The sequence below is a fragment of the Mobula birostris genome, chromosome 4 (genome assembly GCF_030028105.1).
Source record: "Mobula birostris isolate sMobBir1 chromosome 4, sMobBir1.hap1, whole genome shotgun sequence".
In the NCBI taxonomy this organism is placed as follows: domain Eukaryota; kingdom Metazoa; phylum Chordata; class Chondrichthyes; order Myliobatiformes; family Myliobatidae; genus Mobula; species Mobula birostris.
The window spans coordinates 110,086,911-110,100,110 of record NC_092373.1 but is presented as its reverse complement, the minus strand read 5'-3'; the positions used below and the strand labels follow the sequence as shown (position 1 = coordinate 110,100,110).

Here is a 13,200-nt window from a genome sequence, read left to right as displayed (position 1 = left end):
AAAAGGCAGGAACTTTACAAAAACAAACACAGGGTGAATCAATTCAGTCTCAGCCTGCACTTCAAATTCATTGTCCAAGATCTCCTCCCACTCACACTTTCTAAGCCCCACACCTTCAGCACTGTTATTGAGGAACAGCAGGGACTCATGTCAGCCAGACCTTGGGCAGTGTGTGGTAGAAGTCTATAAGACAAACCCAGAGTGTACAGCTTTGTCTTCAATCAAAAGAGGACTGTTTACTTCTAAATCTGTTAAAAGTGTTATATAATTATTTAAAACTACATAAGAACTCAGAAATAATTAAAACAAACAAGGGCAATCCTATATCCATCCCAACAGAAATGGGTAGCAGAGAAGCAGACGTGTCAGTGTGGCTTTGCTTGCTTACCCCAGAACAACAGGGCTCTACTGTGGCAGCCATATGGCATCTAGACACAATTCTGCTTCTGTTTTTGGTATCCTGAGATCTGGGTGTTGCTAATCAGGACAGCATTTACTCCCCATACAAATTCCCTTTCTAAACATGGCAGAAGCCACCATATGTTTAACTGCCCTTCAAAATGGAGCAACAAACCTCTCGGTAGTAGCAACACAATTGTACTCAAAAAGCAAGAGAATATATAGCTACTAGGGAACTAGGCACCAATTTTAGAAAGAGGCAAAATTAAACCTAGCAAAATGTCATCCTCAAAAATGTCGAGGGACTGTGGTATAAATTGGTAACAATTCCACAAATTAGTACAGGTCTAGTTCTGCTCTAAAATCACACCCAACAGGTAATGTGCCAGCCTTCTCCATCAGTCTCTGGATATGCATCTTTCCACCAGCAGAAAAGACCCACTGACAAAAGGATATACAGGCAGGAGGGAGTAGTCCTTATAACACTTAAATTTGAATTCATAAGTTGAGTCCATTAGAATCCATAAGTTTGAATTTGTAACTCTGACTCCATGCGAGTCAGACATGGGCAAGGAAATCACTGCAAAGCATCAGCCAATGGTTTCCCCACTACCCGAGGAATCAATGCTCCACCATGTTCGACAATATTTGGAAGATCACTGAAGGCTGCAACAACATAGAATCTATTATGAATGGCAGACATCAAAGCCCTTCAACTCCAGGTTGCTTGGTGACAACCACTACAGACCAAGCTGGCCAGTGCTGAAGGATGCAACTAGTAGACTGGGTCAGCAATACGTAATGAGCAAAACACTGACAAGTAAGCCTTCTTGCCTCATCTGCACCAGAATCAGGTCTAATATCACTGGCTTATGTTGTGAAATATGTTGTTTTACAGCAGTAATACATTGAAACACATAATAAGAAAAACTATCTTACAATAATATATTTAAAAAATTAAATTAGTCCAAAAAATAGCTAAAAATAAATAAAGAAAAAAAAAATGAGGCCGTGTTCATCACCCAATCAGAAACTTGATGTTGGAGAAGCAGCTGTTCCTGAAACATGGAGTGTTTATCTTGAAGCTCCTGTACCTCCTTCTTGATGGACACAGAAGAATGTCTTGGGTGATTGGGGTCCTTTAATGATGGACTCTGCCTTTATGAGACATTGCCTTTTAAAGCCATCTTCGACGCTGGGAAGGTTAGTGTCTGTGATGGAGCTGGCTAAGTTTACAACTTTCTGCAGCTTTTTCCAATCCAATACATTGGCCCTCCATACCAGACTGCGATGCAACCAACTAGAATGCTTTCCATGGTTCATCTGTAGAAATTTAAGAGCCTTTGGTGACCTACCAAGTCTCTTACAGATGTCAGGCCTTCTTTGTAATTGCATCAATATTTTGGGCACAGGATAGATCGTCAGAGATGTTGACACACAGGAACTTGAAAATGCTCACCCTTTCCACTTCTGATTCCTTGATGAGAACGGGTGTGTGTTCTCGCTGCTTCCTTTTCCTGAAGTCCACTATAAATTTCTTGGTTTCACTGACATTGAGTGCAAGGTTGTTGTTGTGACACACTCAACCAGCTGATCTATCTTGCTCCTGTACGCCACCTCGTCACCATCTGAAATTCCAACAACAAGATATGCTATTGGCAAATTTATAGGTCGTATTTGAGCTGTGCCAAGCCACACAGTCATGGATGTAGAGAGAGTAGAGCAGTGGGCTAAGCGTGCATCCTTGAGGTGTGCCAGTGTTGACTGTCAATGAGGAGATGTTATTTCCAATCTGCACTGACTGTGGTCTCCCAGTGAGGAAGTCAAGCATCCAGTTACAGAGGAAGGTACAGAGGCCCAGGTTTTGGAGCTTGCTGATTGGAATTGAAGGTATGATTGCACTGAACGCTAAGCTGTAGTCAATAAACAGCAGTCTGACATAGGTATTGCTATTGCCCAGGTGATCCAAGACCGAGCAGAAAGCCGGTGGGATTGCATCTGCTGTAGACCTATTATGACGATAGGCAAATTACAATGGGCCCAGTTCCTTGCTTAGGTAAGAGCTGATTCTGGCCATGACTAACCTCTCAAAGCACTTCATCACAGTAGGTGTGATTGCTGCTCTTCTGAAGCAGGTGGGTACTCCGACTGCAGCAGTGAGGGACTGAAGATGTCCTCGAACACTCCCGCCAGTTTTTAGCGCCCAATCAGGTGCACCATCAGGATCTGACACCTTGCGGGGGTTTCACCCTCTTGAAAGATGTTCTGATGCTGATCTTCGAAATAGAGATCACAGGGTCACCAGATAATGCAGGGATATGCACAGGTGTGGTTTTGTTCTCCCTGTTAAAGCATGCATAAAAGGCATTGAACTCATCTGAGAATGAAGAATCACAGCCATCCACAATATTAGGTTTTGCTTTGTAAAAAGTAATGGCCGGCTAACCCTGTCAGAGCTGATTGCATCTTTAACTTCAATCGGAATTGCTTTATCATTCTTAAAATAGCCTTCCATAGGTCATACCTGAACTCCTTGTACTGTTCTGATCACTGATCTTGAAAGCCACGGATCTAGCCCTCAGAGGACCATGACTCTCCTGGTTCATCCACGGCTTTTGGTTTGGGCATGTCCAGCATGTTCTCGAAAGCACCCACTCCCCACTCGCACTAGGGTTAGACCGTGACAAATGTGGCATATTCATTCAGATTTGAAGATGAATTCCACTGATTCAAAGCCGTCCTGAATGCGCTCCTCCACCTCCCTTGAGTAGACCTCCTTGGAGCTGCAGCCTTTATGCCAGGAGTAGAAGTACAGCCAGGTGATTGGACTTGCCACAGTGTGGGTGTGGGATGGCACAGTAAGCATTCTTATAGTGGTATAATAGTGGCCAAGTGTGATGGCTGTTCTTGGTGGTAGTTGTTCAGAGACTCCCTCAAGCTGGCCTGGTTGCAGTTCCCTGCAGCAATAGGGAAGGCATCCGGGTGTGCTGTTTTGTGACGGCTGAATTTCTTCTCCATCCATATTGCTGAGCAGTCCAAGATCAGTTTTCTTTCACATGGAACAGCCTTCAGTAGAATGTCACACAGCTTCCACAAGGATCTGTCCATAGTCCTGTATTTGGCATAGTGTGGTGGCACGGGATTTGCATGAATGTGTCCTACCCCACAGTGTTAAAGTAGCCCACTGTATAAATGATGTGCTATTGCAGGAATCCTCTGAAGAGGTTTCCGAAGCCGTCAATATTTGACAGAACACATGCAATTGAGGGGATGGGAAACTAACCCCAATGAACTACAGGGCCCACCTACAACTGTTTATTTTCTGGAAATACAATGGACTAAGGGTGATAGAATAATTTCAGATAAGGTCAGAAATAAGATCCTGAAGATAGCACCCCTCTGACAAAACAAGCCGTCCAAAGCTTTATTGCCTTTCAGGATACTGGCACTGACACGTACCCCACCTGACTTGTGCTGCCACCACAGTTTGAGAAAAAGCTTTTTGCCCATTACTGAGCTTCTGTAGAGACTGAAACACAGTCGGGGGATTCTCTCATTTCTCTCCACCATGACCTTCCCATTATGGGATGGGTATTAGACCATAAGACAAAGAAGCAGAAGTCAGCCATTCAGCCCATTGAATCTGCTCCGCCATTTTATCATGAGCTGATCCATTCTCCCATTTAGTCCCACTCCCCTCTGACATACTCAACCAGAAGGCAGGGCGTACACAACAGAATTCAATTGTCAAGTGGAAGTGGTATATTTCTGAACAAACATAAAGGTACCGGACAGGATTAGTAAAATACATGAACTGGTTGCTGAGTCCCCTCAGGCTCCGTCACCCACACCTGAAGCTACACTGGTCGAAGTCTCGCCCGGCGTGTGGGACGTTCCCTTTGATCTTCTGACTCCTGCTCAGCAGCAGCGCCCATGGTTCAACAATGGTTCTGTGATATGGAAGAATGGTCGTCGTCGTTGGAAGGCTGCTGCCTTTAACCCTTTCACCCAACAAGTTCCGAAGAAGCAAGTCCCTGATCAGTTAAGTCAATATGCACACTGTCATTATGCATGAAACTGAAGCAACTCATTTTTATACTGTGTTACATACCCCGTAACTGGGTTGCCAAACCAGCAGAAATGGAACACTCGTTGGAGTCTGTGATTACTAGGAACTAATAAAGTTTTATTAAAGAAATAAGTAATATAGTACACTAACCACAAGGATATAAATGTAATGGGTTAGCAATGACAGTATACACATATACACAGAAATAGGGTAATAGGAATCAACCAAGCTCTATCGCAGTCTAGGGGTAAAATGATCAGTCTTAAGGTGAAGCAGAGTTCAGTTCAGTCTAGTGCAGTTCCAAGTAATCGCTGTTGTTGTACCGTTGGGGGGAGGGGCGGGCGGAGAGAGAGCGAGAGCGAGATGCAGTTGGTTTCAGGCAAACCTTTCAATACCTTCTGATCCAGCTGTGGTCACCGACTGTGACCCCTCCATTCCGGATACAATCGTTCTTCTGTGGTGAACCCGGTACCCAGTCAAGGGCAGACACACAACAGGTTCCCAGCGATCGTACCTTTACACCCTGTGAGCCTCTGACCGATTCCCGCGAACCAGTCCTCCAAACTTCCACCAACTTGTGGGGCACACTGCTCTTTCCAGGGTCTTGTGGCATGTGTGTCGTGCCTTAGCAAACCCGCTATTTTTATTCCCCTGATGGGGTAGCACCTGTCCATCAAACTTCAAACAGTTCAAGTTCAAAGCAAAAGGTCTGTGGCGGACACCAACGTCTGAATTGCGTCTCTTTCTCGTTAATCTCTCTCTTCTCTCTTATTAGCATTTTGAATGTTTCTCCATTGTCTTTCGTTATCTCTCTCATTAGCATCATCTGTTCTGCAGCTCTGCTTGGCTTCACACATGACACCTGATTCCTGGGCTATTGCTAATGGACCTGCTGTCTGATTGCCCCGATGGAACCAGCAGTCCTATACAGTTAGGGCAGTGGTCCCCAACCTCCGGGCTGCAGACCAATACCGATCCACGAAGCATGCAGGGGTGCAGCGGTAGCTGGGACGCACTCAGCACATCTTTAAGAAAAAAGGCCATTGCGTTGCCTCTGATCTGGGCTGACAATTACGTGCCGGGCGGCACCTAATTAATCACATTGTTTATTTCGGTTTTTTTCTTAAAGATGTGCTGAGTGCGTCCCGGCTACCGCTGCATGCTTCGCGGATCAGTATCGGTCCACGGCCTGGAGATTGGGAACCACTGAGTTATGGGCATCCTTTATGGGGAGTGGAGTTATAGAAGGACACTTGAGACCGAACATTGGATGTTATGTTACAGTTTACCATGTCAATGCCCATTCGAAAGATGATTTGCCAATGACCAGATTTGACAACGTAGCCGATAATCTCACTTGTGTTGACATGGTGACATCTCCCCCTCAGCCTCAAATCCTGTTATTGACACTTACCTGGTGGGCCCATGAATCTTCTGGGCATTTTGGGGATACTGGGTGTCATGCAGTGATCTAGACAGCAGGGATTATTCCTTTTCACTGATACAGCTCGTACAGAAGTACTGAATTGTGGGCTTTGTTTAGAAATTAAGGACTGACAGCTTCCAAAACAGCCCCGGCTGCCATATGCCTTTGGTGTGACCCTGCTCAGATTTGGGAAATAGATGATGTCAGTCCCCTTCTTTAACAGATGGGATTGCCAGGACACCCACCCCTCCCTCATTTTCAACTCTACAGGTTTTTTTTTTGTCAGTCTGTTGAACCTGCAATGTTCATACAAGATTAAATCATACAAGGCACATGAGAAAGGCATCAATATCATGTCAACCCAAACATCATGGCCCCGTACAATCCACAAAAGCTGAAGATTCACACTTTCAATCCTCATTAATCATGAATTTGAACTTTGCTTTATAACAAAGTGCTTTTAAAAAAAAGAGAACCACAAGCTAAGGCACTGACTAAAGCAGTTGCCTGAAATGTGAAGGGAATTAAACACTCAGGGTTGGGTGTGAATGAATCACAAAATATAATAATTGGGCAAGAAAATGTTCAACCATGACCTTATTATGTAGCTCAGCAGGAACAAGGGGCATGGCAATTTAATGGTCATGTGCAAGCTCATCTTCATTTTCTTGCATTCTGTTCAAGAGAACTGCAGAGAAATGGGAAGAACCCGCTGAGGATTTATAAAGTACTGGTCGGCCCACGTTAGGAATATTGAGAGCAATTTTGGCATTGCTTAAGGAATGATAGATTGGCACTGGAGAGGGTCCAGACAAGGTTCACAAGAATGATCTCAGGAATGTGGAGTGTTTGATGACTCTGAGCCTGTACTCAGTGGACTTCAGAAGGATGGCAGTGGAGGGGGAGGGGGGGAGGAAGTGGGCGAAGTTATTTAAACCTACCCAATATTGAAAGGCTGGAGTGCAGAGTGGACAGGGAGAGAGTACTTCCAATAGTAGGAGAGTGTAGGATCCAAAAGCACATCATCAGAATAAAGTAATGCCTTTTTTTTAAAAAAACCAAGATGAAAAGGGATCTCCTCAGGCAGAGGGTGGCGAATCTGTGGAATCCATTGCCACAAAGGTCTCTGGAGGACAAATCATTGGGTGTACATAAGGACATAAAGCAGAGATTGGTTGATTCTTGACTGGTGAGGTGTTGAAGGATTGCGGGGAGAAGGTAGGAGAATGGAGTTGAAAGAAAATGGCTCTGACAGAATGGTGGAGCAGAGTCAATGGGCTGAAGATCCTAAATCTGTTTCTATCTTTATGGTCTTATGGCTGGTAAAATGTGTCGCTCTCTAAAGCAGTCATCAATATTTCCGTGTTACAGCAATTGATTGCTTGGTCATCACTCCTCAGCTGGTTAACCAATACAGTAATCTGAATCTCACTGATATACAGTAGTAATAAAAATACACAAAACTATCTCATAATCCATGTTCATGTTGCATCCGAGTGCTCATTACAAATCTTTTTGTCCTTGCTGGTAAACTAGTTAAGAGAAGCAGCAACGAGTATTATGTATGCTCGATCTACATAACTGCCTTACTACTTATGTGTTTGAATGCTAATACTGTAGATTAAGTATATAACATTTAGTGGGAACATGCACGCAGAGTGATTTCTATTAAAATTGCCATGTGGTTAAAACAACACTGCGAGACATCACCCGGGGGTGGGTCAGCAATTTCTATTCAACATCACTATTCTGGAAATTGACTCCTCAACCAAACTGCTGAAGCCTATTGTTGCTGCCTCAGAGTTGTCTGCATTGGGGGTGGGGGGGGGGCGGAATCACAGCTGAATAGTTCACAACTAATGAAACATCATTTTTCATGGGAAACATCACTCTGATATGAAAGCAACTGAACTCGCTGCCCAATTGTTGCCCTGACTGAAAATAAACTAATTTAGCATAAACCTGGGATTTATACACATACTTTAGCACGAAGCTACTGAGGATACAAAATATCCCAGTTTCAGCACAGTTAATTTGAATTTTGGAGCCTACACCCAAGTCAGTAGTTAATCTACAGTAGATTTCATCACTTGTTTAAGTTTTATCTCATAGCTGTGTGCATATACCTAAGTTAACAGACATGTATAATTGCAAACACATGCATGCATACAAGTATTTAAGATTTTGAATTATTCATCGACTGACTAGAATTTCTGAACATTGTTTTGGCTGTACAAGACAGCACACATTTAAAGTGAAAGTGAAAAAGTTTGAAAGGAGATTTGCATGGTAAAGATTTCTTGTAAGTTCTGTACACAGACTGGTAGGTGTTTGGATATCTTCCAGGGAAGGTAGTCAAAGCGGACACAAAAACAGCATTTAAGAGGCATTTAGATGGGTACATGAACATGTAGGGAAGGGAGGGATATAGCCCAAGTGCAGGCAGAAGGGATTAAACTGGCATCGTAGTTGGCACAGATTTGAGAGTCCAGGGCCCGTTCCTGCACCATACTGTTCAATGCAAATACAAAGGCCTTACTATCATTAAACAGTAATCATTTCAGAAGCCTTTAAAAGATGCAGGTCTACTCTTGTGCAGTTACTATCCTTTGATTTCAAACAGCATGATCTATTCAATGTACCTGAACATTCTCTTCTGTAACCTGAATTTCAGCTGTGTAAACATAGTCAATAAGGATGTTCAGCGTCCATTTGTCCACTTCCTTAATGCGTACTCTCTTTGCTTTGCTCTCACTCATCTCACCTGAAAAATAAAGGTGCATCATGATTTCATCTTCCCATCTGAATAGCTTTGCTTTCACTGCACATTTGTAGATCACATTTCAATGAAATTTATCTGTATTATAAACATTTCTCAGGACATGGTATTGGTTTATTATTGTGACATGTACCAATACAGTGAAGAGCTGTCTTTCTGACTCCTTATACAGATCAAATCATTACACAGTACTGTATACTAAGCTAGAATAAAGTAAAACAATAATAATACAGAATAAAGTGTAAAGGCTAACTAAAAAAAGTGCAGTGCAGGTAAATGATAAAATGCAAAATCTAACAAGGTAGATTGTGAGGCCTAGGTAGTAATCTCTTACTAGCTCTTCCTTCAGTTAGTCCTGACGAAGGGTCTCGGCCCGAAACGTCGACTGTACCTCTTCCTAGAGATGCTGCCTGGCCTGTTGCGTTCACCCACAACTTTGATGTGTGTAGATTGTGAGGCCTGCAGTCCATCTTAGCATACAGGAGGTCCATTCAAGGGTCTGATAACTGTGGAATAGATACTACCCATCAGCCTGATAGCACACGCTTTCAGGTTTTTGCATCTCATGTCCAATGGGAGAGGACAGAGAATGTCCGAGGCAGTGGGGTCTTTGAATATGCTGGCTGTACTACTGAGGCAGTGAGAAGTACAGACAGAGTCTATAGAGGAGAGGCTGGCTCCTGTGATGTGCTGAACTGTGCTCACAAGTGTCTACAGATTCCTGTGGTCACAAGCAGAATAGTTGCCATACCAAGCCACTATACATCCAGACAGTATGGCGCATTAATAAAAATTGTAGAGTCAATGGGTACATGCTGAATTTCCTTGGCTTCCTGCGGAAGTAGAGGTGTTGGCGAGTTTCCTTGGCCATGATGTCAGAGAGGTTGGAAGAGGACAGGCTGAAGTACTCCATGCCATCGATGGAGATAGAAGTGTGTGCACTGCCCCCCTTTCTGAAGTAAACGACCAGCTCTTCGTTTTGTGATATTGTTGCCATGACACCATGTTCTCCATCTGCTTCCTGTACTCCGACTCATCATTATTTACTACAGTGGCATCATCTGCAAATGATGGAGTTAAAGCAGAACCTGGTCATGAGTGCACAGGGAGTAGAGGAGAGGGCTGAGGAAACAAAAACTTTTGGAGAACCAGTGTTTAGAATAATTGTGGCAGAGATGTTCCTGCCTATCCCTACTGATTGCGGTCTGCTGGTGAGAAAGTCAATGATCCAGTTGTAGAGGTAGGCAATGACTCCCAGGGTCCAGAGATTGGTGAGGTGTTTGCTTTGAATTATAGTGTTAAAGGCAGAACGAGAGCCAATAAACATGAGGCAGACATATACATCTTTACTATCCAGACGTTCCACAGATGAGTGAAGGGCCAGGGAGATGACATCCACCGCAATGGGTTGAGGTTGTCTGTAAAACTGGGACTGAAGCGTCCCCTGACCACACTCTCACCTCATGTACTTGACGATGGTACATGGACCATTCAGATTAGATTAACTAGAAAAATACATAATATCTTTCCAAGGTATCCTCCTGCAGTTATATCTTTCTCCTTCCTTTAACAAAAGGATTGCAATTACAGCACTTGTATCTATCCTGCATAAAATAATTTACTTCCATTTGCTTCCAGCCTGGGGGTGGTTTGGGGGATAGAATTGCAGGATGAAGGCGTAGGAGTATGATGCTGTATTAACGTTTCACAATATTTATTCAGTAAGCTGCTGCAACATTCAGAAAGAGAAATTTCTGGTTTGTGCTGAGTTAATTAATCTATTGGCTCCTCAACTAAATTAGAAAGGTTAAAAATAAATCTAAATTTCTGACTGCTGGTTAGGGTACAACAACTGTGGGGAAATTAAATAGATCACATTGGCTCCGACCTGTGGCTGAGAAACTGTCCACTCTGCTTTCTTCATGGAGGATGAGATAGATGTTTCTATTCATGTGAGGGCAATTTATCAACTTCATCTAAGCCAAGTTTGAAATTTTTCACACTCCTCCCTATCATTATTGTACTGCACGTAATACCCCAAATGCAGTCTAACAGAAGTTTTATACAACCTGTCAACTTTGATACTCAACACCTTACGTTAACACTTTAATGGCACATTGGATGTGCCATCAGATCCCTGTATACCAGTTCTCCCAAGGGTCCTGCCATTTACTGTATATCTTCTCCATACAGTGCAACAATCACACTTATCCAGATTAATGTCATATGCCATTTCTCTACCTCCATCTCCAACTGATCCTCTGATATAAACTTCTAAGTCATCCACAACTCCACCATTTGGAACATTTGTTAACCAACTACATCAGCTCATCTAGTGGCCCCAGCACTGATCTTTACAGACCAGCCCAGGTCACAGACCTTCATTCCTTTACCACTACCCTCTGCATTCTACGGCCTAACCAATTTTGAATCCTGTCTACCAAGTCACCAAGATGTGATAAGAAGCAAAATGGTGAAAAGAATCTTGAATATATACATAAAAAGCAAATACTTTTAGATCAGGCGTCATCTGTGGAAAAGAAGAGTTACTGTTTTAGGTTAATACACTTTCATCACAGTAAGAAAAAAATTAGAAATCAAGATAGTTTTAAGATGCAGAATGGAAGCTAATGACTAATCCTGTACTAATCTCATCCTTTATCACACACAGGACATTGATCATGCCGTTATGTAGCACAGAACAGAGTCTACGTCCACCAACAAATCTCATCCTTTATTAGACTCTGATCATGCCATTATGTAGTATAGAACCTCTACCTACCTGCTTTCCTGATTGCCTATCTTCTGAATAAAAAAAATACCACTGAACAGGTAAGCCTTGATATTAATTTTTAACCATCTCTACAATGGTTAACCATACCAATGGTGCATCATCTGATGAATGAATGCTTAAGAGCATTCCAAGCAAGAACGTGTAATTTTGTCTTTTAACCACTGGCTATACTCACATATTTGAACACACCTGTCATGTTCTGGCTATTCTTGCCCATTGTACTAACCTGTACCATGATCTTATCTTTTATAAATATGTCTTCACCTGAACCTCCTCTCACATTACTTAAAGCAGTATCCACAACAGTAGCTATTCAATTCACCAGAGTACTTAAAGACACCAGGATTCAGATGAAGCTCACCCAATGTATCAAGTATTGCAGTGTACTGCTGCCGCTGCTGCTAAGTTAAGAAATTTCACAACACATGCTGGTGATAATAAACTCGATTCTGATTTGGTCTTTTCACACAATTTGAATAGAGAATTACAGAGATCAGCAGCTCCGAAGAAATTTCTCCTCACTTTAGTTCTGAGTGATCTACACCTCATTTTGAAATTGACTTCTAAGCCTGGGAAAACATTCACCCCATTGTATATGCCACACTCAAGCTGGCGGAGCAACACCGGATATTCCATCTGGATAGCCTCCAATCTGACGGCATGAACAGCAATTTCTCCATTTTCCAGAAATTGGCCACCCCATCTCGTTCTCCATTCCCCATTCCCCTCTCATTCCTTCTCTTACCTGCCTATCACCTTGCTCTGGTGCTCCTCCCCCTTCCCTTTCTTCCATGGTCTTCATTCCTCTCCTATCAGACTCCCCCTTCTCCAGCCCTTTATCTTCTTCACCAATCAACTTCCTTGCCCTTCACTTCTCCTCCTCCCCCTCCCAGTTTCACCTATCACCTGCCACCTTGTGCTTCTTCCTCCCCTCCCCCCAGCTTCTTATTCTGACTTCTCTTTTTCCTTTCCAGTCCTGACCCAAAACGTTAACTGTTTACACTTTTCCATAGATGCTACCTTATCTGGCCTGCTGAGTTCCTCCAGCATTGTGAGTGTTGCTTTGGATTTCCACCATCTGCAGATTTTTTCACGTTTGTCAATTTTATATGCTTCAATGGGACCTCCTTTCATTCTTTTAAAGTATAAATAAATATGACCATCTACTATCCAAGGAACTACTCCGGTGAATCATCACTACTCTTTCTCTGGAAAGTATACGCCCTTTCAGAGAGAAACTCAACAAATAAAATTCCAGCTGCGATCTCACCAAGACTCTATTAAAGCATCTTGAAAAATTCAGAAACAATGAATCTTCAAAACAACTTCCTAATTAAACAACTTGTGCACATAAACACCCAGGTCACCGGACAACAGCATTTCCAAACTCATAAGAAATTCTCAGCATTTGTTATTCCTCTGAGATGAAAGCCAACAGACAGGTTGTACTCTAAATACTGCCCATTTGCTCAGCCGGTCTATAGCCTCATGAAGCCTCTTTGCATTACTTGCACTCCATGTTTCTTTTGCATCATTATAATGGAAAATGCAACATTTGGTCCCGACATGCAATGTTTTATATAATCAGTAAATAGGTAGGAGCCAAGCAGTGATCCACTAATATCCCACAACTTGCCGACCTGAGGAGTTGTTGATACTTAGATCTTGTATCTTTCATTTTCTATCCATATTGACCAATCAACCCACACTAGTACAGCTCCCCAATGCTGTTT

At 42.9% G+C, this 13,200-nt stretch overlaps 1 protein-coding gene across 10 annotated transcripts in view; it reads right to left on the bottom strand.

Moving 5' to 3' along the window:
• The window catches only part of klhl2 (kelch-like family member 2), a 160,041-nt gene that overhangs the window by 89,917 nt on the left and 56,924 nt on the right, over positions 1-13,200 (bottom strand). For all 10 annotated transcript variants that reach the window (XM_072255916.1, XM_072255920.1, XM_072255918.1 and 7 more), the window contains one exon: positions 8,537-8,658. In XM_072255916.1, coding sequence (XP_072112017.1) covers positions 8,537-8,658 — 122 coding nt within the window. The remainder of the gene's footprint in view (positions 1-8,536; positions 8,659-13,200) is intronic.